Here is a 22,793-nt window from a genome sequence, read left to right as displayed (position 1 = left end):
CCCCGCGGTTCGAAGTCAGGCTCGGATCGTACTGTCGTGTAGGTCCATATGATAACGTCGATCAAGGACTGCACTTGCATCCGACCACCATGCACCGTGTCCTCGAGATCCCCGAGCTGCAGCTAGCGATCGCCCAGGAACTCATACCGCCCGAAACCGGCTGGTATCGTCGCAGAACGGACCTCTACAGGCTATCCCTCGTCTCGCATTCGTGGAGATCTGTAGCCGAACCCATGCGCTGGGAAGAGGGAAATCGCCTCGAAGACTTTCTACGTGTCTTGCCCACCGACGCCTGGGCTAGGGTGATAACTGAAGTCGAAGACTGGTACTCGGATACCTTCGTGCTCAAGAAAATCCGGACAAGAGTGCGTGGTTTCGTGTTCCCTCAGTCGACGGTGATTGATTGGGCGTCCGTTGTAACTGCTACAGTCGATATGTCGTCACCTCTCTCCAGACGATTGGAGCGCGGTCTACCAACGAACACGCTTCGCTCGAAGCTTGATCCTGCGCCAGCACGCAGGGTTGCGGGGAACGCTTGTAAATCTGCTATCGACCGTCCCTCCTGCCGGCACCCTCTTTCCGAAGCTGTCAGAGCTGGTCCTTGATATGGACGACGAATTTCGAACAGATTTCACTTCCGTACACTCAGCTTCTATCCTGGCGATTAGTACCCCCAATCTTGCCCGCCTAACGATCAAGAATCCATGCCATGCCCCAAGGCGCATATACCTCGAAACAGTATCAGAACTCGCGCTACGCTCTCAAGGACTCCGTTCGGTCGTATTCGACACCAAATCCCTACTCATCGACTCGCCGACCTCCCCCGTACACCACCGACCCTCGCCATACAGAAGCTTCTTCCAGACCATCCGCTCCTGCACGTCGCTCACTACCGTCAGACTCGATCTCTACGTGTCCAGCTACGATAGGCACATCCTTGTCAACCTTGCCGCCCATCCCAGCCTACGAGACCTAACGCTAGATATGGAGCATTCATACGACCTCGATGAACTAGACATGTTGGAAGAGATCGACAAGACGGAGGAGCTGCTGCTCCGACGAGGGATGAGCTCGATACCGACGCCGAGTTTTCCTTCGCTGCAGATGATGCGCTCTACGCAGCTGCCGCATGCGGTCCTGCGCGCCCTAATCGCAGCCGGCAATCGCGCTATCCCGCTGTCCACCCTGCACTTCGAGGCAGACACCAGTAGCTATGAAGACCTCCGAGCGACAATCACGGCGATATGCTCGGGCTGCGACAAGGCGACTTTGACCGAACTCGACATAGAATTCCTTTGCACAGATCCCCAAGGCGATCCCCGTATTAGTGTCCTTGACCTGGACGCTCTTGCCCCTATCGCGACCTTCGCGCGTCTAACCCGGGTGGAGCTCGTCGGCTTTGACTGGGTCGACCTCCCAGACACCGACTACTCAGAGATCGCTCGCTGGTGGCCCGACCTTGTCAGCCTCGCCTTGGTAACCTACCGCTCGACCCCGACATGCACTCTGGCAGCTCTTATACCCTTCAGCTCGTCGTGCCCTCGTCTAGAATCCCTCGACCTATCTATCAGCGCAGAGGAGGTGCCAACCCGCACGCTCTCGGGCGACGAATATCCTACGACTACTCGACATACTCTGCCCCTTCTCAAACTCCGCGTACAGAACTCTCCTATCACTCAAGATGTGGACTCGGTCGCTCTCTTTCTTCTCTCGCTCTTCCCGACAATGCAGGAGGTCACATACGACATGCCAGCTGAGGATCTGGACCCTCACAATAAGGGGAATTGGGATGCAGAGGTTGTGCATGAAAGGAAGGAGGCTTGGGGGAAGGTGAACGAGTTGATCGTCAACCACAGGAACGCAGGCGTGTAGATTCTGCCGAGCAGCTTCTTTTAGATGGCAGTCAAGCACGATTACAATCACGATTCTCCGAACGCGATCGACGCTTCGCTCGAAGTTGAACTTCGTTTCGTCGTGTTGATCAATATTTGTGTCACGCGATCCTGGGAATTTCGTACGCAGGTACCGAGGTTGGCTTTCGCCCGAGGTTGACCTCTGACCTCATGGCGCCCGCTTCGTTGCACCGCCATCTTGAACAGGAAGCACGGTATAAAGTCATCGAGGGCGAGCCTATACTCACCAGAACAGACTCCCCTTCACCATGCTGTCGCGTATACTGGGGTGCGCGATCCTAGCTGTCTCAGCTGTGGCCCAGTTGTCGAATAATACCGTTGCGCTTGACTGTAAGTGGTACCAACCGATTCCTGATCTTGATTTCCACCCTAATCATTTCTGTTAGACGGCACTTTCATCGGCGAGCGTAACGACACCACGGGCGTCATCAACTTTCGCGGCATACGCTATGCTGACGCGCCTGTTGGCGACTTGCGCTGGAGGGCACCTGTGTCGCCTCCCTCAGAGAATCTTGGCAGTGTGAACGCGACTTCGGTAAGCTTCTACATCCAAATGCGCTCGCCACGAGCTCACCTTCGGATAGTTCCCCGCCGCTTGCATTCAGGCTCGCCGAGCTGATGGGGACAGCGACCCAAGCGATGGTCAGAAGTCAGCAGCTGATGAGAAGACTTACTCTGAGGACTGCTTGTTCTTGAACGTACGCTTCCTCCGCGTTGTGTTCTCCCACCCCGTGAGGATACGAGAACTAATTCATTCCACAGGTCTATGTCCCCGTCGGAACAGAGGTCAACTCGTCGCTCCCTGTACTCCTCTTTCTTCACGGTACGATCCTCTCGAAGCTGGTCGTAAGACACGAACTAACACCTCATGTCAGGCGGAGGCTTCCAGAGAGGCGACCCAGACGACGCTCCTGCAGACTATCTCTTCGAAAGCTCGGCAACCCCGTTCGTCTTCGTCACCATTCAGTACCGCTTAGGCGCGTACGGGTACCTAGGTCTGTCCTCCACAGCACTCCACTGTCAAGCTACGAAGTCCTCGACTTATACCGCATCCCAGGCGGGAAAGCCCTCGGTGACGACGGGGACTTCAATGTAGGGTTGCTTGACCAAAAGGCGGCCTTCCTCTGGGTGAGAAATTACATCAAGAACTTTGGCGGGGACCCGAGGTGAGTCGTTGTTTGAGCGCTGTCGTATGAGAAGAGAGGAGTGCATCAGCGAGGTGCTTACCGCCCATTCATCCTAGCCGTGTTACCATATGGGGCCAGTCTGGCGGCGCGTCGGCAGTTATGTTCCATGCAAGTGCCAAGATCATAGAGTCCAACCTCGCCTCGTACTGACACTCTCACCCTCTTAGCTCTTGGCGCAAAATGGGAACAATGAGGGCCTCTTTGTCGGTGCGATCGCGGATAGCCCGCCTATCAGCCTCCAGGCTGACTGCAATGGCCCTTACCACGAGATGGTCTCGTCAGAGATCGCGCAACAAATGTGAGCCGCGCCTAGCTCACACGTATTTTTTCATCGCTAATGAACGATGTAGTGGTTGTGACAGCGCGGACGAGCTCATGGACTGCCTTCGTGCTGCGAACGAGTCTGCCCTTACAAATGCGCAATCGCAAGTGCTTTCCATACACTCAGACATGATCTACGTCTTCCAGCCGTGCATAGATGGGTTATACCTGACTTCGCGCATCGTCCCCGCCTTGCAGAACAATACCATCGCCCACGTTCCGCTGCTCTTTGGGTACGATTTCCTCCTTCAGAACTCTTATGCGCTCTCTAACTCGCTAATCACCTCAGCTCGAACACCGAAGAGGGCGCACACTGGTCTGAGAACCTACCTGCAGCTTGCGCGAACACAACCATGCCCAACGCGACGGAAGACACTGTGTACTGCTTCACACGCGGCCAGTATCCCGGGCTCACGCGGGAGTCCTTCGATCGCGCGTTGGAGCTGTATCCGCTCGAGAACTACAACAACTCGGTCGATCTGCAGGGCCAGCGTATGTTGGGGGAGCTGCGCTTTATTTGCTCGGCGGTCCTGGCGGGCGAGCGTGTCCCGCATACGTACCAGTACCAGTCAGTACTCCCTCCTTAGTCTGCCTGGCTCAGTACCAACACGGTCCACAGCTACGACAACCCCGACGTGGGTTCCGAGCATGGAGACGAGCTGGCGGCGTTCTTCGACCCGCCTGACAACAACACCTTCTACTCAGCCATGCGCCAGTACTGGACGTCCTTCGCTACCGGTAATCCGCCACTGGCAGATATCAAGACCTCGTGGATCGTGAGCTTAGCTTTATTTTGACGCTGACCATACACTCATTATTCGCAGGACGCGCCAAACACCCGTATGTTTTTGCATCCAGGGAACATTAGCATGGTCAATGTTGAGGCCGATCTGCTTGAGCGCTGCAACTTCTGGCACAGCATTCATGAGGAGCTTTCGACTTGAGTAGCACGGACTTCTATCGGACAACATGATGCGCATACATATACCCTCTTTTGTAGACTCAGACTCTATCCTATATATTCCACTGTCGACCATGGCGTATATATTCAGTTGATTGACGGCGAACATGGGTCTTTCTCTCTGAAATTCAGCGATGCCAAACTCTCAAAGGACTCCCCATAGACGTCCGGTTTAGGACATTTAGGGACGTGTCGCGGTCTATACCGCACGTGACCGCGACAATGAAGCCGCATGGGCGGTCCGAGATCCTTGTATTCTGCAGGTTGCCTCTTACGTTCACAAAAGCGCTCGCGCTCTCCCTCGCTACCCTTCCTACTCTCTCAAAATGCCCGACGAAGACGACTTCATGATGGCCATCGACTCGGACTCCGACATGGAGGAGATGGGCCTGAGAAGTAAGAAGGGCAAAGGCAAGGCGGCGGACAAAAAACGCGACAAGGGCAAGGCGAAGGAGAAGGCAGAGACAGTGCGTCGCGCGTCGCCAGTTGCGCAGCAGTCTGACATCTCTCAGTAGCTCGCATACACTTGGGAAGCATCGTATACGCGTTCGTGGGACACGGTACAGGAGGATGAGTCTGGCAGCTTGCAGGGTGCTGTTGAGGATTGGGTCGTCCGGGCGCGTCGGAAACGGTGCGTCCAAGTCTCGCAGATCATGCTTCTCACTCATTGACGGACCTCCCCCCGTCTGCTGATTGTTTCGACTATCTTGCAGCCTACAAGCCCCCTCTACTGCGATTCGGCGCACGATCATCCGACACTTGGTGTTACTCCTCGATCTGTCGAGCGCGATGCTCGACCGAGATATGCGCCCGACTCGCTTCGACCTCATGCTGCAATATGCGCGTGAATTTGTGGTTGAATGGTTTGACCAGAACCCGCTCGGACAGATCGGTGTCGTTGGCATGCGATCCGGGATTGGCGAGCGAATATGCGAGATGACTGGTACGTCCCAGCACCCTATCATGCTCTTCCATTGGCTCACACGTAGGGCAGGCAACCCGCAGGACGTGTTGAAGTCCATTTCTGAGCGTCATCGTCTCGAACCGCAGGGGGAACCAAGCTTACAGAACGCGATTGAGATGGCGCGTAGCTCGATGAGGTATGGCTTCCGCAACTCATTACCCCTCCCCAAATTGTATGCTCATATGCTCGGTCAGCCACCTCCCTACCCACTCCTCCCGCGAAATCCTCCTCATCTTCGGCTCCCTCACAACATGCGACCCCGGCGACATCCACGACACCCTCGACACCTGCGTCCGCCAAAAAATCCGCGTCTCCGTCGTCGCGCTTGCCGCCGAAATGAAGATCTGCCGTGAGTTCTGCGACAAGACGGGCGGACAATTTGGCGTCGCGCTCAACGAGGGCCACTTCCGCGACATCCTCTTCGAGCTTGTTCCACCGCCGGCCCAGCGCGCCCTGGGAGGTGCTGGTATGGGCGCCCCAGGGAAAGCGACCGCCGCCTCCGGCCCCTCCGCCGACCTGATGATGATGGGCTTCCCGACACGCCTACCGGACACGACGCCACCGAGCCTGTGCGCCTGCCACGGCGAGCTGCGCAGCGCGGGCTTCCTGTGCCCGCGGTGCCAGAGCAAGGTGTGCGACGTGCCGACGGACTGCGATGTGTGCGGGCTCATGATCGTGAGCTCGCCCCATTTGGCGAGGAGCTATCATCATTTGTTCCCGGTTAGGCCGTATGCGGCGATCCAGGCGGCGGAGGTGGCGGGCGCGGCGAACGGGGCTGCGGGGGCGGGGGCGAAGACGACGTGCCATGCGTGCGCAAGGGCATTTCCGACGACGCCGGCTGCGAATGTGAGCGAGGGTATGAGTCCGGTGGGGAGGTATCGATGTCCGGAGTGTCACTTCGATTTCTGCTCGGAGTGCGATGTGTTTATACATGATGTTGTGCATGCGTGTCCGGGGTGTGGTAGATAGCAATGGGACACTCACAGCGATGTGCAAGCTGATCACTGCATAACCAGTAGGGATTCCCTTCCAAAAAAACAACATTGGTGCGCTCTAACGCGAACATCTAGAGTTACAGTGAGTAAGTACAATACACTTCGTGTCTGGTATACATGCAACAGTCACGTCTACTCTGCCTCCGCACCCGGCTGAACGACAGCACCATCGACGATATCTGTACCAAGCGGGGACAAGACCCGCGACGCCTCCTCCTTCGACTGGGTGCTCTTCCCGCCCTCCTCCACCGACAGCTTCGCCATCTCCTTGATGAACGAGCTCCCCCAGAACGCCGCCGAGTACTTCTCGACGTACTTGAACAGCTTCTGCTGGTTCTTCGCGCGCGTGTCCGCGTCCATCGTCACCGCCTCGTGAATCGCGTCCGCGACCGCCTGCGCGTCCCAAGGGTTCACGACGATCGAGCCGTTCAGGCTCTGCGCCGCGCCCGCGAACTCGGAGATGATCATCGCGCCGTGGCGCTCCTGCTGGCACGCGATGTACTCGTACGAGACGAGGTTCATGCCGTCGCGCGTGCTCGTCACCAGGCACACGTCGCTCACCGCGTACAGCGCGCAGAGCTCCTCGAACGGCAGGCTCTTATGCATGAAGTGGATGGGCATGAAGTCGACGGAGCCGAAGCGGCCGTTGATGCGCCCGACGAGCTCGTTCACGACGGAGCGCAGGTTCTGGTACTCCTCGACGTCCTGCCGCGAGGGCACGGCGAGCTGCGCGAGCACGACCTTGCCGATCCACTCGGGGTGCTGGGTGAGGAAGAGCTCGAGCGCGTGCAGCTTCTGGGGGACGCCCTTGATGTAGTCGAGCCGATCGACGCCGACGATGACCTTGACGCCGTCGAAGCGCTGCTCAAGCTGCGCGATGCGCTTCTTGACGGAGTCCTTCTCGAGCGTCTTGATGAAGGAGCCGGGCTCGATGCCGATCGGGAAGGTGCCGACGTGCGCTAATCGGCCGTCGAACTCCACGCCGTTGGGCATGGTGGGCAGGGCGAGGATGCGAGTACATGAGGAGAGGAAGTGGCGGGCGTAGTCGTATGTGTGGAAGCCGATGAGATCGCAGTAGAGGATACCGAGCAGAATTTCTCGTCGGACGGGAAGTATTCTGCGATTCGTCAGTATCTGAACGACTTCCCGTGGGCAGATCGCGCACCTGTAGATCTCGCTACTGGGGAATGGTGTGTGCAAGAAGAAGCCGATCTTGACGCCAGGAATCTTGGAGTCCGCGGCCACACCCTCCTCCTCGTTGATTCCCTCCGTGATTTTCTCGAGCTCCTGCTGTATCTGTCCGCTCTTGGTCGGCCCATCGACGAGATTGCGGAGGAGCATGGGAAGGAGCATGAGATGGTAATCCTGGACCCAAACCATCGAGCCCGGTCGGATCTGCTGCATAACGGCCTCCGCAAACTGCTGGTTGGCCTGGCGGTATGCCAGCCAGTTCTCCTCGTCGAAGTTCATCTCGCCGGGATGGTAGTGGAAGAGGGGCCAGAGGATAGAGTTGGAGAAGCCGTTGTAGTGGCGATCAGCGACGTCGTCTTCAAGGTAGACGGCCTGGCAGGAGTACTCCTCCATCAGGCGCTTGTCGACGTGCGCGCGGTCCTTCTGCGGGATGCAGAAGCCCGGCCAGCCGATCCAGGTGAAGTTGAAGGACTTCTTGAAGCCCGAGAGGGCAGAGACGAGGCCACCCGAGGACATCTTGAAGTGGTACTCGCCCTTGTCATCCTTGGAAATCGTGATAGGGAGGCGGTTCGAAACGACGATGATGTGTCCGCCCTCCATGTCTGGGGATGAGATGGGCATCGTGGGCTGCAGCTCCGGGGGTCTTTATGGGATGCGGAGGAGTGCGGGGGAGACTAGGCGGCGGTCGATGATCAGATTCGGATTCGCCGCACGGGCGGATGAAGAATGTGAATCGTCGCTCTCGAACTGGCAGGAGCCTTTTGTGGTCGAGCACCCGCCCAAGCGTCACCGATGAGAAAGATGGGAAATTCGGAGAACGTTCGCGACCCTGGCGGGCATCACCTCTGACCGCATCGGGCGACCCGAGTGGCGCATCTCATCCCTCCGTCCAGGCTCTCGTCCATGCAAGGCCTTCGCTTACGGTCAAGCGAGGCTTCCTACAAACGTTCGGCTGACCGAGATTACAGGGATCAATGAAAGATCAGTATGAGATCAGTGACTCACAAGGTTAGGATCACGTGGAATAGTGAACTTCAGCTGCTCGTCAAGCCCAAAGCTGCAAGCCCTACCTGCTCTAGTGACTGGGAGACAGAAGTGATCTTGGGGGTAATGGTATGGAGGCGACTGTCAGACTGGCTCTAGACGGGATAACCTCGCCTGTTAAACGATGACAAGCGTTTGCTGGCAAACAGCAAGAACTACGACGACAGATTATAGCGCGGGAAAACTAACAAGGGCATATAAGATTACTTGTCAAGAGCCTGGTGCTACGGTACAATCTCAAAGGCCGTTGCTTTCTGCCAATGCAGATGTTAACGTTGTGGGTCCAGCCCGGAAGATGCCGAGCACGTGTTTCCCTGTTAAACTTTTTCATTCAGTGGTCGACCTTGTTCCCCTCATTCACGGCCAACGGTATTCAACACCGCACTATGGAGCTCCCTTTGTACCCGTATACGAGTAACCCTAGAACTGTCAGCACCTGGACTCCCTTTTTGCAGTCTTCCGCTTGGATTTGCTCGGCTTCAGACAAAATAGAAAAAATTGTTGACGATCGTTCACCCCGAAATTTATACTCCCTTCCGCCTCTCCTCGTCTTGGCTCTGCGCTCGCTGCTCGTCTCTCGTCTCTGCTTGCTTTCTTTCGCGAACTTTTGAAGGATGGCAAGACGTACCTGACTTGATCCTCCCACTGCGGACTTTGTGAACATGGGCCGCACGCGAGGCAGGCACGGAACGCTGGTTGGGCGTGCCCAGCTGCGCGTGCCCGATCACTTTGTCTCGGAGGGCATTGTGCCTCCGATCTGGCTGCGTGCGCAGCGTCATTCAAGGCCGAGCCAACGCGCTTTGCACGCGCTATAAAAGCAAGGCCGGGAAGGACGAGGTACGCATTTCCCCCCGGTACTCGCTCCGACCGAACAGACTCGTCTGTCCCTCCCCGTCGCTCTACCCACCCGGACACACCGCTCATTGTTTAACTGTCCAAAATGTTCCGCGCCACCGCCGCCACTGTCCTTGCTTTCTCTGCGCTCGCGTCCGCGTTCTCGGGCGATGGCACGTTCTACTCTGCAGGCCTTGGCGCTTGCGGGATCACGAACAGCGACTCGGACATGATCGCCGCCATCTCGTCGACGTACTTTGACGCTTACCCGTGCGTTCCCTTCCCCCATTCCCTTTCTGTCCTTCCTGACACCAATTATAGCGGCGCGACCGGCAACCCCAACTCGAACCCTATTTGTGGCAAGCAGATCCGTGCGACCTGTACGTCCCTTCCATATTTTTGTCTATCGATTCCTATGTTTTCTAACCACGTCTCCCTTTTAGACGGCTCCTCCTCCGTCGTCGTCGCCATCACGGACCGCTGCGCTGGCTGCGCGGGCGAGTACGACATCGACTTCACACCCACCGCGTTCTCCCAGATCGCCGACCAGGCCCTCGGCCGTGTCGAGATCACCTGGGAGTTCGTCGACGGGTCGGACTCGTCGTCCGGTGATTCGTCTTCCTCCTCCAGCGCCGAGGCAGAGACCAGCACCTACGTCCCAGAGACCACCGCCGCGGCCACCACCTACACTCCGGAGACGACCTACACCCCGGAGACCACCTCCTCGAGCGAGGCCGCAGCCATGCCTTCCTCCAGCCCAGCCTGGAACACGGACGCCCAGCAGGACACCGCCACCTTCCAGGGTGCCGCCGCGGTCGAGTCGACTTCCTCGGCGACGTCTTCCTCCCCGTCTCCCACGGCCACCAAGACGTGCAACCGCGGAGCTCGCAGGCGCCGTGACCTCGCCCGCCGTCGTAGCCACCGTGCCGCGCGCCACCTTGCCGAGTCTCACTAAAAAGCTGGCTTTTTGGTTCGAGTACGGCATAATGTCACCGCATCGGGTACAGCCCGGACTCGCTCGCGCTTGCGTGACTGGAGTCCATAGATATGGGCTAAGCTATATATCTTTATACGTACAGTAACACAAGGGTTCACTCCGGTAGTGAGATATTTGGTTGTTGTATGTATCGTGGCTATTCGTGATAATCGTATAGAGTTCCAGCTAGGCTGGAAAGGGTTCATCGTAGCGTCATTACAAGCATGAGTAAACTCTCGAGCGTCCCTCACGCGCAACGGGTCAACATCCCTGCTCAGGTGACAAGCTCTCCGCTGATGTCGTGCCAAAAGTCGCAGCGCTGGCGGAGGTTGTTGTCGACATTCTCCATGGCTATCCTGCCTGGGTGCAGCAACAAGCGGGTGTTGGGCGTGTTCTACACGTCCATGAGTGGATGCGCGACGAAGGGGAGCAAAGGGGCGATGCAACGATGAACTGAAAGGTAGCAGTGCTCACCGTCCATGCGGCCGCCCCATTTGCCTTCGGCTGATGACTGGTAGCGAACGAAGTCCAATACTGGCGCATCGTAGGCCATATCGAGCTGCTATCTGGCGGGTAGAAGAACGCTGCTAGCTCCGCACCGTGATTCGACCCTCCGTCGTCGGGGTTATCGTAGCTGTAATCCCAATGAGCACTAGTCGAGATTCCCAACGAACAGAGATCGGCAACACTCACTGATACTGATACGTCCCCGGAATTCTCTCCCCCGCCAGCACCGCAGAGCATATATACCGCATCTCCCCATACATCTGCTGCGCCTGCCGGTCGACGGTTCCGTAAGACCTCAGCGGATAAAGCTGGACTGCATGATTGAACGAGTCTCGTGTCAGGCCTGGATATTGGCCCTGCAGGAAGTAGTACGCGGTGTCCTCTGTCGCGTTAGGCTTGGAGGTGTTTGCCCAGGGTGCGGGGACGCCGGCGGACCAGCCGGCGCCTTCGTTTGTATTTGAGCTGAGGGGAATTAGGTTAGGGAGGGGGATACATGGGAAGGAGGAATGCATACCCGAAAAGTAGAGGGACGTGGGCGATGGCGTTGGACTCCAAGGCAGGAACGATGCGCGAGGTCAGGTACCCATAGTCGATACACGGTTGGAAGGGATAGAGCATAGTCGGGTGCTGCTTGAGCACTGTCGATGTCGCCCAGGAGAGGTCATCTGCTGCGACAGCGCGAAGGCATCCCATGAGATCCTGCGCATTGTTGCAGTCGCTGTAGACCGCATGAGTACAACAGTTGAAAAAGATTCAGCGAACGCACACTTCGTTCGCAATCTGCGCTAGCAGCGTCTCTGAGAATGAACCGGTACAGTCAGCCTGAAGACCAATGGGTGGGCTATCAGCTATGGCCGCCGAAAATAGGCCCTCGTTGTTCCCGCCTTGCGCGAGCAGCTAGAGCGGACGAATTTTCAATACACGACGGCCTCGCGAGGTCTTCAATAGCGCTTACATGAAACATGACCGCCGACGCCCCCGCAGACTGTCCCCATATAGTCACGCGACTGCATTGAATAGCAGTCAGTAAACGTTGACCGGCGGTTCAAGGTGTCGTAGCGACTAAAAGCGTCGTAAGGCACTCAAAGATGACGACTTTACCTTGGGTCCCCGCCGAAGTTCTTGATGTAGGTCTTCACCCAACGGAACGCCGCTTTCTGATCGAGTAGCCCAACGTTGAAGGCGCCGTTGCTGCCCAGGGCCTTCCCGCCTGGAACGCGGTGTCAGTTTCAGCGGTCAATCGAAGTATGGAGAAGGAAGCTGCGATGGCAGGCGATATGGACTTCCTTACCTAAGTAGCCATACGATCCTAGGCGATATTGAATAGTGACGAAGATGAGGGGCGTGGTCGAGCTCTGCAGAAGGTAATCTCCCGGGTCGCCGTCTGGGTCGCCGACTTGAAAGCCTCCGCCTGGTGGGGGTGGAGGGTATCAGCGTGGTGCTCGAGGGTTTCGTGCCCTGAACGTGTGTACATACCGTGGATGAAGAGAAGCACGGGGAGTGATGAATTGGCCTTTGTACCGGTGGGGACGTATACCTGGGAACGAGATCAGTGAATTATTTCCACGATGCTCGGCGCTCTGAGATGGTATGAGCAAGATAAGACGCACATTCAAGAATAGGCAGTCTTCAGAGTACCCGTCCATCGCGTCAGACGTGTACTTAAACACAATGTCGGCTTCATCGACTTCCGTTGTCGTCTGAAGACATGCGGCAGGGAACTGTCCGAAGTGTAAGCTCGGTAGACATGCTGAGAGGTACGGAAGCGTACAGAAGTCGCGTCCACATTGCCAAGGTTCTTCGAAGGAGGAGATACAGGTGCCCTCCAGCGCAAGTTGCCTACAGGCGCGTCGGCGTATCGTATTCCGCGAAAGCTGATGACTTTCGTGCCGTCATTTTGCTCGCCAGTGAATTTGCCGTCTGGGCAGGAATGAGTATGACAAAAGCTGCAAGTCAAGGGAGTGGCTCACAGTCAAGCGTTACGACGTTTCCTGACAGCTGCGCAACGACTGAGGTGGCGAGCGCTGCACATCCTAATAAATGAGGCAACATGATGAGCTGAGCGCGACTCGCTCAGGCTGATCGTCCGGCTCGTCGCCAGGGCTTTTATACGATGCCGCCACCCCAAAATAGCGGAGGATCCGATTACCTTCATGCTAACGTGAGGATGCGAGGGGGATGCGATCCTCCGGCTGCAGCGCGTCTGCATCAAGACCTGGCGTCGCTGAGGGTCTCACGCGACGTCCTGCCCATATGCATCCTCGCCGTCATGGTCATTTCCCCACAGATCAAGGGCCGTAAAAGCCGATGTCATCACGGGATAGCGCTATATATTGTTCGAGGAGCAGCGGTGGTTGGGCGAACGTGGTGTTCTCCAGCGGGCGCTGTGAGCGCGAAAGCCAACCCCCTCGGTGAACGGCACCGATACCTCACGTGGGTGATACCAACTTGTTCACGTGGATAGCTTGTTCGGAGCCACCGTCCTGCATCCTCTCGAGCAGCCCATCCGGCTGCTCATCTTTGCGTGTACCTCGGGACTGAATGTGGTCGACTCTCTTTGCCTACCTATGCTTCTCCTCAGGCACGACGCTTGGCGTGACTTCTCGTGCGCTTCCGAGGCTCGTGCACCCAAGTCCTTCACTTCTGTACCATCTGCACCTGCTTTCTGAGGAGAAGGACTCTCCATCTGGCACAGAAAGCGGTACCTATCATGTATCGACCGAGGTTGGATCAGACAAGGTGCGAAGGTAGATCGAAGCCAACGTAATTGAGATCTTGAGCTGGAAAGCGTCCATAAAGCTGAGCTCCAGGAATTTACATATGAACAACTGCGCTGGGGTAACTATCGAAAGCTCAAGCTGAAAGACAGGAACAAGCAGGAGAGGTCGGGAATTGCCGATTTTGCTGCTGAACTTACCCCATAAAGTAAGTCTTCTCGGTGCGGAATCCGGACCGGCCTCTTTGCTCCTGCACCCACGACCGACCAACAATTCAGTCGTGCTAAAAACAGGCACTTGCTTTCTACGCCTCTCATTCTGACGCCCGACACTTATAAGCCGCTATGCCCCCAACAATTGATCCTGTGTTGAAAGACAAACCCGCCAACCCTCCTGTGGTTGTCCCAAGCGGCGGTGGCAACAATATCATCGTCCGTCCGGTACAGGTGAGCTGACATAAATTCTCCAATAGTACATTAGTTCTAAGGGCGATCTATAGAGAGGAAATCCCGTTCTTGAAGCTATAAAGCATGTCGGGAAGGAATATGGCGACATTGTGGCAGACTTCCAAGTCGGTCGAACAACAGGAGTCTTATTCCTGAGGTATGCGCGTTCCTTATGCGATTAGGAAAACTTTATTGAGCATAAGCAGCCTCAAATATCACCGACTACACCCCGAATACGTGCACTCGCGTATCGAGAAGCTGGGGCACAGCTATACCCTACGCATCTTACTCATCTTGTGCGATGTTGTAAGTGCCCGTATTGCGCAGCGCCCTACGGAGGCTCACGGAAATTCCTTTAGTCGGAGCATCGAGATCCCATACGGGAGTTAACGAAGGCGAGCTCACAGCTGGATGCGTAGGTCCACAACACTGACAAGTACTCAGCCAGACCTGCCTCATCAATAACATCACCGTCATCGTAGCTTTTTCGTGAGTGATTGCCTATACCCCGCATCTCAACCATCGTCTTCCCTCATGCTCTCTGTCATCCGCCCTTACTCCCTTGTTGCTCCCGCCGTCATCTAACTCGACCCTCAGCGTCGACGAAGCCGGCCACTATCTCGCCACCTTCAAGCAGTTCGAGAACCGACCACCAGACATGATCAAGGAGCGCGTGGACAAGGACTACAATTCTGTTTTGCGCTCGGCGCTTACGAGTATCAGCAAGGTCAATAAGACGGACGTGGAGACGTTGCGGACGTCGTTTGGGGTACGTGTCATCACATTATTTTTCACCGTTCAGTCTCCCGCTCCGAATGACGTCTATTGAGCCTGACATTGACCCTTTCTATCCAGAGCTTCGCCGACATCGCCCGCGCCTCCTCAGACCAGCTTTCCAATCTCCCAGGCTTCGGACAGGTCAAGGTCAAAAACATCAAGAACGCATTCGAAAAGCCCATCCGAAATAAGGCGACGAGCGCGCTGCCATTCGTTCCGTCGCAGGCTTCTCAGCAGAGCTCGATGGCCTCGTCGTCTCAGGCTTCTACGTCGCAACGAAGCTCGACGGCGGGCGCAGGATCGTCAGCGTTAGCTACGCCGTCGCCTGCCGCCATCGCCGGACCCTCGACGACCTTAACATCTTCAGCCGCATACTCTTCCTCCACCTTAGGTCCCTCGCACTGCACACCCGCCACACCATCCGCTCCACGACCGGGCGCGCGATCCCCCAGCCCAGAATGGGACATCGAGAAGGACCTCAGCCCGGAACCTGAAGCGTCTTCTAAACCTCGCCCACCGAGATCACCTTCACCCGTATGGGATATTGAGCTGGATCTTAATTGAAGTTTTCGTGTAGAAGGGTCATGCATGGACCTTCATACGGATTACAGGATATTATATATGTTTGCTAGTACAGAATAGCTTAGTCTATGCTCTCTATTGCGATCCGGGTCTCTAAACTCCCTTTGAACGGTCCTTCCACCCTTGGAGCCTCTAATGCAATCCCCTCACCGCCTCCATCCCTCCAACAATCTTCTGGAACGCCGGCAACGACGCCTTGTTCCTCTCCTCCACCGGTCCACCCAGCGCCTGTTCCCACCATCGCTCCGCCTCCGGCACCTCCTTCCATCCACCCTTCAACAAGTCCCGCATCTTCTTCACGCTCCCGCCCTTCGCCTTCACCCCGATACTCTGCACTGTCGCCCAGTGCGGCGGCGGGTTTGTGGGCGAATATGGTGCAGAGCCCTCCGGGGCCGGTTGGGAGAACCCGTTCGTGGCGAATACGAGCGCGGGCGGAACCGTAATGCGTCCAATCTTGAAGCACATCTGCGAGACGCTGACAGTGTGAACGATTGCTCCATCGTCCTCTTCGAAGGATAAACCGGCAGAAACACCCTTAAGGGTTTTCTCCGTGGTGCCAGGGGCAGGGGCCGAGTGAGGGTTGGGCGTGGGAGCGGAGGAGGCGAACTCGTCGGCGGGGGTGCTGATGATGTGCATGGAGAGGTTCGAGGGATCGGCGGCGGGCTCAGCGGTGGGGGTGGGAGGCTTCTCGTTGTGCTTCTTGGCACCCTTCTTGGGCATGGTGACGAAGCGGCAGACGACGTAGAGCTGGGGAAAGCGATAAGACGGCGTTCATTGCGAGCGGGAATACACGCACCCATTTCTGGTCCCACGCGCCAACGCGGATGCGAACCTGATACGGTGCGAGCATGGGGATCTCGCGAATGAAATGGTAGTGCGTGGCCGCGAGGGGCATCCACCCGCCAGCCACGAAGAAATTAGGCCACGCAGCCATAGCCGCCTTGAAGCGCGCGCTATCCAAGGTCTGAGTGACGGTGTGAGGGGGTTGTAATGTGGGGGGAAGGACCTTGAAAGTACCTTGGCATAGCTGGAGTTGCTCAAGTGCAGGTTGAAGTCGCTGTCGTCGATCCCTAAGTGCGCGTCAGTACGTCGGTCCGGACACAGCTGGCAAAGGCTGGCGCATTCTAATCTGACCGTGACGAGCGCAGTCACCGAGCACAGTTCGCAGTATGATAATCGGGGTCGGCCGTGAGGTGCTACAAAGGCCTCCTAGCCAGGCGCTTGCCCGCCTGCCACTTCACGGCTGACTTCACAAATCATATTGCAAGGCAACTGTGCCAGCTACTGCACTCGTCAAAGTCAGATAAAGGTGCGCCGAGGCTTGCCGACGATGAGATGCAAGACCCTAGCCACGTACTTGCGCGCGTGTCATAAGGGACACAGAGAGTGAAGGGGTCTGTGCCGATAGGGGTGAGGTCCTCCATCCACTTGGCTTCCAGTTCATCCTTCTTCTTCTGAGACTTGAACATGTTCTTCAGCTGGAACAGTCGCCATTGGATCCTCAACAGAATGACGGAGCGAAATACTCGGGCTAGAGACGCGTCAATGAAGTCCAAACGCGAAGCATAGCCCACGCACCATGCCAGAAGCCGGGGAAGGAGCCGATGTTCAGGACTACAAGCGCCACAGCCAAGTACTTGCAGAACGAGGGCGCGAAGGACGCTGCCTTCGCCAGGTACGGCGTCAAGGGCCTCAACTTGTCGAGTGCGTCGCTCATAATGATGTCGAGGACGAAGGGAGACGTGTATTCTGTGCTTGCTACGGCGATGCGCGGGTGTATATACAACTGTCGCAAAACTTTGGGGCGTTCCTTATTTGTTATTCCGCCCGGGTGTCGGGACGCGGATTACCGGTCAAAATTCAATGCTCAGCAGTGCTCAGCGTGCTATTCCGAAGGTTCCGAGGCCTCACAGCGGAATGCCTTGGCCTGAACGGTTGAGACGACGGCGTCGACAAGCGAGGACTGAGCGAATGATTCCAACATAAGTAGGCGTGACTGTGACGTTGACTACGCGAACGTCACACGTTCCCTCCTCGTTCCCACAATCCACCAAAGACGCGCCGTCAACAAAGCCGCTCGTTATGGCCAAACCCGCAAAGAAGGCCGCTGCTGCCGGCACACAACCAATCACAGCTTTCTTCCAACCACGACTATCGCGCGACGCGTCGTCTTCGTCGTCTGGGACGGCGAGCGCAGCTTCGATCTCAAAGGCGGCACCGCGGCTCAGGAGCGCCACGAACGCGCCCAAGGAAAGCGCACCTACCAAATCCACTTCAAACTCATGCGCAAGTAGCAGCGCCCTCTCCCCCACCCGCTCCTCGCCCAGTGGCCGGACACGATCCAGCTCTATTCCAGACGCGTCGAACATGTCTACACCACGCAGGTCAACGCGCATACAAACACTTGCCGCCACTCGTGAGTCCGACTCGATCTTCGCTGCACGCGACATCCGTCTCACATCTCGCAGAATCGCCTTCTTGCTCATCGACGCCACCGTTGAGGGGCAAACCTCGATCGAACACCCTCAAGCGCAAGCAGGACGATGTTGATCCCGAGAACGAGTCCGTTGTCATCATACACAAAGCGCCACGCAGGCCAGCTCCTTCTACCTCTGCGTCCACTTCACGAGGTGGCCCCTTCCTCGCGAAGGAAAATATCGCAGAACAGGGGGAAGTCAGGGTGAATAAGAAGCCGCGCCTCTCAGACCTGGAGCCCCCGCGCACGCCAGCCCAACTAGCCATTCCTAGCAGCCAGTCAGATGAGCTGAACGCGTCGGCAAAGCGCCTCCAGTGGCAGCGTCCCTCCGCCCCTTCCGTCGATCAGGGTGGGGATTATAGCATGAACACCGTCGAAGACCCGACCGCCTCATCACCACTCACTGGACCAGCCGACAGTCTTTATGCCCGGTCGTCGTCCCCGTTGACCAGCGTGACCACACCGTCATCAGATGTGGCTGAACCGACTCCCTGCGAGGACGTGAATGCTCTGGCGGATGCGGTGGCTGCCCGCGTCAAGGCCAGATTGGACGCAATTCCCTCAAGCCCTGAATCGCGCCTATCGGATCTTCCTGATATTATGGATAGTGATGATGAGTTCGACCTCCTGCCTGCAGTCCCTGTAGTCAAGTACGTAATATTTTCGTCTTTCAGTAGACTGGAATTAATAGACCCTACGCAGACCTGCACCACCAGCGCCTGCCGCACGGCAACCATCTCCAGAGCATGCCCGTCCCCAGCGTGCGCGCAAGCAAGCGACACGTCTCCCGCAGACGGTTGTTGCGCAAGCGGGGCCATCCAAGCCGCGTGCCACAAAGGCTTCGAACCCCATCGACTTCCTGCTAAAGGAAAAGGCTCGGGCGGACAAGAACAGCCGCGGCTCGGAGGCCCTCCTCCGCGCGGAGCGTATCGCCAACAGGCAGAACTTGATGGACGAGCTCGACGAGGACGAGGATGACGATGACTGGCGCGCTGACGTGAAGGCCGGCAGCAAGCATCACCAATGGCGCATGTCGAGCCCAGTGTCAGTGGACCCGGATGATGATCTGGAGGCTGCGGAAGTGGTCGAGGCGGTGGACGTGGTGCAGCGGATGCAGGTGTTCGACGAGAAGACGGGGCAGGCGATCAAGGACATCGTGCAGCAAGACCACTCGAAGACGGATGTAGAGGCCAATCGGGTGGCGGGTATACCGCTTTGGAGGGAGGACTCGAAGGAGAAGGCCATGGAAGTGGACTTCGTGTGGCCGACAGTGGCGGGTGTTCAGGAGCAGCCGCTTCTGCGGGCCGTCGCGGATGCCATCCGGGACGAGGATCCCAGCACGCTGGCTCTGTACCTCGGTACTGGCTTCCTCGCGACGCTGGACCTCTCAAGCAGCGACTCCATTGTCTCGGCCCTCTGCACCCTCGCCCTCGATACCCGTTCTGGGGTATCGTCGCCCGCTGTCCGCGCGCTGCTGGATATCTGGGGTTCGCCCGACTGCAAGGCCACTGTCGGCATCAGCCTCGACAGTGCCGTGTCCGCCCTCTTCCGCCTCAATGCCAACCCGACCGTGCTCGAGGCAGCTGGCTTCGCGAAGGAAGGTGTCGCGCCCATCCCCGCGGACGCTGAACTGCGCGCAGAGACTCTGTCCGTTGTCCTCGATCTACTCGTTGCATCGGCGAATGCACGCCTCGTCCCAGAGGGCGACGTCGGCAACTGGCTCATGCTCCTCATCTTATTGGGCATGGCACGCGAGCCGTCTTGTCATATGGACGGACGGATAGTCCTAGCAATCGACGCGCTGCTGATGACGCTGGGACCATCGGAGGTGGAGATGCCTATCGTGCGTACTTCTCCGTCATTAGCTCGAACTCCTGCTGATTACATCCCTCAGGAGACCGCAATCTGCAACAGACTCCTACCTTTCGCCTTCGAATTGACGCCTGTCAACAAGGCCATGCTGGCCTCGCTTCTTGCCGCCGGTTCCGTGCGCGCGCGCCGTATGGCGTCCGCCATTGCCTTCGCGCTCCTCAATGACCGGCAATTCGTCGAGAACGTGCGTCTTTCCTTCTTGTGCTCTCTCTTTCTTCTCACCAACACCTTCCCCCTCAGACCCGCCTCCCATCCGGCTGGGCCGTCTGTCGTCTGCTCGCCCCCCTTGACGATGCGCCAGCGGAACTCGCGCAGCGGTTCGAGGTATCGAAGGACACGAACACGAACTACGAGGATCTTGCGGGGCACGTGCAGCTGTTGGCTATCGTGCTACTGGACGCGCACGCGTTCGCGCTGCAGGAGTTGGTGAAGTACGGCCCGAGGCTGCAGAGGAAGACGGACAAGAAGGACCAGGAGGAGCCGACGCCGCTGATGCTGGTGCAGGAGCAGGCGCAGAGGCTGCATGAGGCGATACGTGAGTTTCCTTGTTGATCCTCTTCTGCGTGGCCGTTAGGGAACAGGTCTGCTAACGAATACCCCAGCCGACACTCGGGCTGCGCATCTAGACCGGACGCGCGCGAAGCTGGCGCTGAAGCAGCTGTGGTCGCGTATCTACTACCAGCGCGAGGCGGTCGTGCGTGCGCACATCGCGGAGCACTCGAACGTGAAGAACCTGCTCATGAAGCAGGGGATCAAGCCGCGGGCGAAGGGGGCTGCGGTCAAGTTCGCGCCGAAATAGGGGGCTTGCGAGCACGGCCTTGTGTGAGGCACGCTCATCATACCAAGGTACCTACATGCATGGGTACCCAAATTGTAGAAGTCTTTGAAGCGCTTCGACTTACAGTAAGTATACGTTCCAGTTAGCTAATTTCTCTTTTCTTTTTTCTTGATTCTCCGCCGCGCTGTAGGCATGCTTGTTTTTATCACTGTTCTCCCGACGCATCATGAGCTCTCTCGAGGGCTGGCTACTTACGCATTCGATCAGGTAGAGAAGACAAGGCTTGGACTTGCCCACCATACCGTATACCATACGTACACAGCTACTTAGTTTGTAACCTCTTGGCCGAATGTTGGCGTATTGATTCTTGTGTTTTTCGCCTTCCTCAGGACGCTCGAGGTGCAGACGTCGCAGCGCCCTCTATGGGACGCGCCAGGATGCCGACAGCCACGCAGGCTCAATTCAAGCAGTGTACCAGCTTGCGAGCCTGAGCGGTTCCATCTTCAAGTTATCGGCCGAGCGGTCACCTGCTATCGAGCAGGACTCGGGTCTCATGGATGAAGAGCTTCCAGTGGGCGATGACGCTGGACAACAGCTGTATACTGAGCCAGGTCGTCTCTGCAGACATTGAAGGCTGTCGAATCAATGTCCCTCAAATTGATGGCTTGTACCGACGGTATCACTGACGTCTTCACACTAGAGGAACGCCGGCTGCGCCCGGCCGGGACCTTGCTTGATTTTCAGGGTGTCCTCACACTGCACAATCATATCCTCATGTATGTTCAGATTCACGAATTGCATTCTATAACTGGGTTCTCGCCAATTCTGAGGCGAGTGTCGGATGTGGGGCGTGAATGGACGCATACACATGGCTGGCCCGAGCATCTCCCCAACCTACCGTCTGTCCTGTGTGAGTTACCTCTGCGCTGCCGCCCTACGTCGGCGTATTAGGACTCATTGAGCAGGTACGGCACCTTCGAGCGCGTTGACAAAATGATCCGCACGCCGCGCTATAAGAATAAGCGCTTCACGCACGCGTTCCTCTGCGCCGCGTCCGCCGAAAAATGCAATCACGAGTAAGACCAGGGGGGGGGGGGCTGGCCGCGAATGTGGCGAACGCGATGAAGGGCGCTGAGGATGGGGCAATGCGTGCGCGAGGTGCCAGGGTGGGGACACATGTTCCGAACGTACAAGCGGGAAGATCGCCATGCGTGAGCTTGTCGCATCTGCCCAAGGGAGGATCGGTCAGCAGCACACCGTGAGCACGAGCAGACTGGCGAGGTACTTCTTCAGGATGTTGCGGAGCTCAGAGTAGTTCACCTTCAAGAAAGACTTCAAGCTCGTGAAGGACGTGTAACGCGTGGCGATCCTCTGCTTGTAGAGGTAGAGCGTGTCCGTGGCCTAGTTGTATCGCAAGTTCAAGATCGTCTTGGACGCGGATGTAACGCTGTCCCATTGATGCGGTTCACGAGCGTGTGGGCCTTGCCTAGCGCGCCGAACTTGCGGGAGGCGGGAGATGAGGCCGTCCTGGACGCCGCGCTGGCGGTCCTCAGAGAAGTGGTACGCATTGAACGAAGAGGTATAAGGGTGCGCCTTGGCGTATCACTTTGTTAGAGCTTAGGAATGGGTGACTTACGATGGAGGGGACGGGAGAACGCGCACCACGCTCGGACGCTGACTGACAAATTCGGCCTGCGGGCAATGTCTTCAAAGGGACTCCTGTTCCTGGTTTTCGAAAGGAGCAACGATGTTGCGCAGCCGCGATTGAGGAAGGGGGGGTGAAAAGATCGTCGGTGTGGCGTGGGATGTGCGCTTGCCAACAAAGGAGGTGCGCTTGTGCGCTTCGAAGTCACGATAGGACTGGTCAGAATCATCCTTCGGCATCTCCAGCTTGTGGATCAACTTTTTGAGGGTATCGTAGCTGTACTGTACGAGAGATCAGAGGATGCCCTTGCACCCGGTCAGGCCATGCACGCAACGTGAGAGCAAGCCGAGCACCAAGCTGGGTAGCTGAGGCGGCCCGTCACGTCGTTCTGTGTGGTTCTCGGAGGTCGCGCGCGTCCACTTCAACTCGAGGTCGTGCGGAAGAGCGCTGTGCTCCACGCCGTGCGCATGGTCTGCGGACATCCTCGTGCCATGCTGAGCCTTGTTTGATGATCGTGCGCGGGTTCTTGTCTCATGCCACGATTATGGTAAAGCGCCCGGAGAGCTCTGGTATTCGCGCGGAAGTACAGATCCTTGACATACGTAGA

The 22,793-nt window shown here is 57.3% G+C and overlaps 11 protein-coding genes across 11 annotated transcripts; 6 read left to right on the top strand and 5 right to left on the bottom strand.

Moving 5' to 3' along the window:
- Nucleotides 1-89: 89 nt before the first annotated feature.
- On the top strand, nucleotides 90-1,872 carry SCHCODRAFT_02511611 (uncharacterized protein; the record flags this gene model as incomplete). The annotated part of the gene is made up of 2 exons (XM_003029727.2): nucleotides 90-365; nucleotides 430-1,872. The coding sequence occupies 2 exons, from the start codon at nucleotides 90-92 to the stop codon at nucleotides 1,870-1,872; spliced, it is 1,719 nt and encodes a 572-aa protein (XP_003029773.1).
- Nucleotides 1,873-2,062: 190 nt separating this feature from the next.
- Nucleotides 2,063-4,494, top strand: SCHCODRAFT_02634521 (alpha/beta-hydrolase). Its single transcript, XM_050345819.1, has 12 exons — nucleotides 2,063-2,243; nucleotides 2,300-2,448; nucleotides 2,498-2,611; nucleotides 2,676-2,736; nucleotides 2,789-2,908; nucleotides 2,971-3,079; nucleotides 3,157-3,208; nucleotides 3,268-3,398; nucleotides 3,451-3,654; nucleotides 3,711-3,989; nucleotides 4,041-4,197; nucleotides 4,246-4,494. The coding sequence occupies exons 1-12, from the start codon at nucleotides 2,162-2,164 to the stop codon at nucleotides 4,363-4,365; spliced, it is 1,578 nt and encodes a 525-aa protein (XP_050198838.1). The 5' UTR covers nucleotides 2,063-2,161; the 3' UTR covers nucleotides 4,366-4,494.
- Nucleotides 4,495-4,708: 214 nt separating this feature from the next.
- SCHCODRAFT_02511582 (TFIIH basal transcription factor complex, subunit SSL1) lies at nucleotides 4,709-6,315 on the top strand (the record flags this gene model as incomplete). The annotated part of the gene is made up of 5 exons (XM_003029725.2): nucleotides 4,709-4,849; nucleotides 4,898-5,013; nucleotides 5,096-5,325; nucleotides 5,377-5,482; nucleotides 5,541-6,315. The coding sequence occupies 5 exons, from the start codon at nucleotides 4,709-4,711 to the stop codon at nucleotides 6,313-6,315; spliced, it is 1,368 nt and encodes a 455-aa protein (XP_003029771.2).
- Nucleotides 6,316-6,394: 79 nt separating this feature from the next.
- On the bottom strand, nucleotides 6,395-8,769 carry SCHCODRAFT_02367793 (uncharacterized protein). The gene is made up of 2 exons (XM_003029320.2): nucleotides 7,507-8,769; nucleotides 6,395-7,458 (listed from the first exon to the last, which is right to left on the bottom strand). Exons 1-2 carry the CDS (start codon nucleotides 8,151-8,153, stop codon nucleotides 6,474-6,476), a joined length of 1,632 nt encoding a protein of 543 aa, XP_003029366.2. The 5' UTR covers nucleotides 8,154-8,769; the 3' UTR covers nucleotides 6,395-6,473.
- Nucleotides 8,770-9,561: 792 nt separating this feature from the next.
- On the top strand, nucleotides 9,562-9,996 carry SCHCODRAFT_038802 (Non-catalytic module family EXPN protein; the record flags this gene model as incomplete). The annotated part of the gene is made up of 3 exons (XM_003029724.1): nucleotides 9,562-9,656; nucleotides 9,732-9,790; nucleotides 9,854-9,996. Coding segments are annotated over 3 exons (297 nt in total), but the record flags the coding sequence as incomplete, so codon positions are not given.
- Nucleotides 9,997-10,660: 664 nt separating this feature from the next.
- On the bottom strand, nucleotides 10,661-12,945 carry SCHCODRAFT_02670422 (alpha/beta-hydrolase; the record flags this gene model as incomplete). Its single annotated transcript, XM_003029319.1, has 12 exons — nucleotides 10,661-10,780; nucleotides 10,861-11,020; nucleotides 11,080-11,355; nucleotides 11,408-11,611; nucleotides 11,660-11,790; nucleotides 11,849-11,900; nucleotides 11,995-12,103; nucleotides 12,185-12,304; nucleotides 12,370-12,430; nucleotides 12,504-12,614; nucleotides 12,665-12,813; nucleotides 12,864-12,945. The coding sequence occupies 12 exons, from the start codon at nucleotides 12,943-12,945 to the stop codon at nucleotides 10,661-10,663; spliced, it is 1,575 nt and encodes a 524-aa protein (XP_003029365.1).
- A 907-nt stretch (nucleotides 12,946-13,852) lies between these two features.
- Nucleotides 13,853-15,472, top strand: SCHCODRAFT_02367688 (DNA repair protein rad10). Its single transcript, XM_050342487.1, has 7 exons — nucleotides 13,853-14,056; nucleotides 14,110-14,213; nucleotides 14,263-14,362; nucleotides 14,416-14,451; nucleotides 14,505-14,545; nucleotides 14,654-14,825; nucleotides 14,912-15,472. The coding sequence occupies exons 1-7, from the start codon at nucleotides 13,955-13,957 to the stop codon at nucleotides 15,395-15,397; spliced, it is 1,041 nt and encodes a 346-aa protein (XP_050198837.1). The 5' UTR covers nucleotides 13,853-13,954; the 3' UTR covers nucleotides 15,398-15,472.
- SCHCODRAFT_02634499 (uncharacterized protein) lies at nucleotides 15,385-17,380 on the bottom strand. The gene is made up of 5 exons (XM_003029318.2): nucleotides 16,994-17,380; nucleotides 16,773-16,946; nucleotides 16,433-16,485; nucleotides 16,212-16,379; nucleotides 15,385-16,162 (listed from the first exon to the last, which is right to left on the bottom strand). The coding sequence occupies exons 1-5, from the start codon at nucleotides 17,130-17,132 to the stop codon at nucleotides 15,548-15,550; spliced, it is 1,149 nt and encodes a 382-aa protein (XP_003029364.1). The 5' UTR covers nucleotides 17,133-17,380; the 3' UTR covers nucleotides 15,385-15,547.
- An 86-nt stretch (nucleotides 17,381-17,466) lies between these two features.
- Nucleotides 17,467-20,922, top strand: SCHCODRAFT_02634497 (uncharacterized protein). The gene is made up of 6 exons (XM_003029722.2): nucleotides 17,467-17,831; nucleotides 17,884-18,541; nucleotides 18,594-19,734; nucleotides 19,786-19,947; nucleotides 20,004-20,298; nucleotides 20,366-20,922. Exons 1-6 carry the CDS (start codon nucleotides 17,498-17,500, stop codon nucleotides 20,560-20,562), a joined length of 2,787 nt encoding a protein of 928 aa, XP_003029768.2. The 5' UTR covers nucleotides 17,467-17,497; the 3' UTR covers nucleotides 20,563-20,922.
- Nucleotides 20,923-21,389: 467 nt separating this feature from the next.
- Nucleotides 21,390-22,109, bottom strand: SCHCODRAFT_01191692 (uncharacterized protein; the record flags this gene model as incomplete). Its single annotated transcript, XM_003029317.3, has 5 exons — nucleotides 21,390-21,551; nucleotides 21,616-21,672; nucleotides 21,733-21,767; nucleotides 21,827-21,942; nucleotides 22,011-22,109. The coding sequence occupies 5 exons, from the start codon at nucleotides 22,107-22,109 to the stop codon at nucleotides 21,496-21,498; spliced, it is 363 nt and encodes a 120-aa protein (XP_003029363.1). The 3' UTR covers nucleotides 21,390-21,495.
- A 139-nt stretch (nucleotides 22,110-22,248) lies between these two features.
- On the bottom strand, nucleotides 22,249-22,668 carry SCHCODRAFT_02509989 (uncharacterized protein; the record flags this gene model as incomplete). Its single annotated transcript, XM_003029316.2, has 2 exons — nucleotides 22,249-22,467; nucleotides 22,540-22,668. The coding sequence occupies 2 exons, from the start codon at nucleotides 22,666-22,668 to the stop codon at nucleotides 22,249-22,251; spliced, it is 348 nt and encodes a 115-aa protein (XP_003029362.1).
- Nucleotides 22,669-22,793: the final 125 nt, after the last annotated feature.

The sequence above is a fragment of the Schizophyllum commune genome, assembly GCF_000143185.2.
Source record: "Schizophyllum commune H4-8 unplaced genomic scaffold SCHCOscaffold_9, whole genome shotgun sequence".
Lineage (NCBI taxonomy): Eukaryota > Fungi > Basidiomycota > Agaricomycetes > Agaricales > Schizophyllaceae > Schizophyllum > Schizophyllum commune.
The sequence above is the reverse complement of the archived record's forward strand: the minus strand, read 5'-3'. Positions and strand labels throughout refer to the sequence as shown.

Coding starts and splice junctions, on each gene's coding strand:
- SCHCODRAFT_02634497 (XM_003029722.2), top strand. CDS start 17,498: ATGGCCAAACCCGCAAAGAAGGCCGCTGCTGCCGGCACACAACCAATC. Junction 17,832..17,883: donor ACAAACACTTGCCGCCACTC/GTGAGTCCGACT, acceptor CACATCTCGCAG/AATCGCCTTCTTGCTCATCG. Junction 18,542..18,593: donor CCTGCAGTCCCTGTAGTCAA/GTACGTAATATT, acceptor GACCCTACGCAG/ACCTGCACCACCAGCGCCTG.
- SCHCODRAFT_02367793 (XM_003029320.2), bottom strand. CDS start 8,153: ATGCCCATCTCATCCCCAGACATGGAGGGCGGACACATCATCGTCGTT. Junction 7,459..7,506: donor CCCAGTAGCGAGATCTACAG/GTGCGCGATCTG, acceptor GACGAATCGCAG/AATACTTCCCGTCCGACGAG.
- SCHCODRAFT_02634499 (XM_003029318.2), bottom strand. CDS start 17,132: ATGAGCGACGCACTCGACAAGTTGAGGCCCTTGACGCCGTACCTGGCG. Junction 16,947..16,993: donor CTTCCCCGGCTTCTGGCATG/GTGCGTGGGCTA, acceptor ACGCGTCTCTAG/CCCGAGTATTTCGCTCCGTC. Junction 16,380..16,432: donor GCAACTCCAGCTATGCCAAG/GTACTTTCAAGG, acceptor ACCGTCACTCAG/ACCTTGGATAGCGCGCGCTT.
- SCHCODRAFT_02634521 (XM_050345819.1), top strand. CDS start 2,162: ATGCTGTCGCGTATACTGGGGTGCGCGATCCTAGCTGTCTCAGCTGTG. Junction 2,909..2,970: donor AGGCGCGTACGGGTACCTAG/GTCTGTCCTCCA, acceptor ACCGCATCCCAG/GCGGGAAAGCCCTCGGTGAC. Junction 4,198..4,245: donor ATATCAAGACCTCGTGGATC/GTGAGCTTAGCT, acceptor CATTATTCGCAG/GACGCGCCAAACACCCGTAT.
- SCHCODRAFT_02367688 (XM_050342487.1), top strand. CDS start 13,955: ATGCCCCCAACAATTGATCCTGTGTTGAAAGACAAACCCGCCAACCCT. Junction 14,363..14,415: donor TACTCATCTTGTGCGATGTT/GTAAGTGCCCGT, acceptor AAATTCCTTTAG/TCGGAGCATCGAGATCCCAT. Junction 14,826..14,911: donor CGTTGCGGACGTCGTTTGGG/GTACGTGTCATC, acceptor CTTTCTATCCAG/AGCTTCGCCGACATCGCCCG.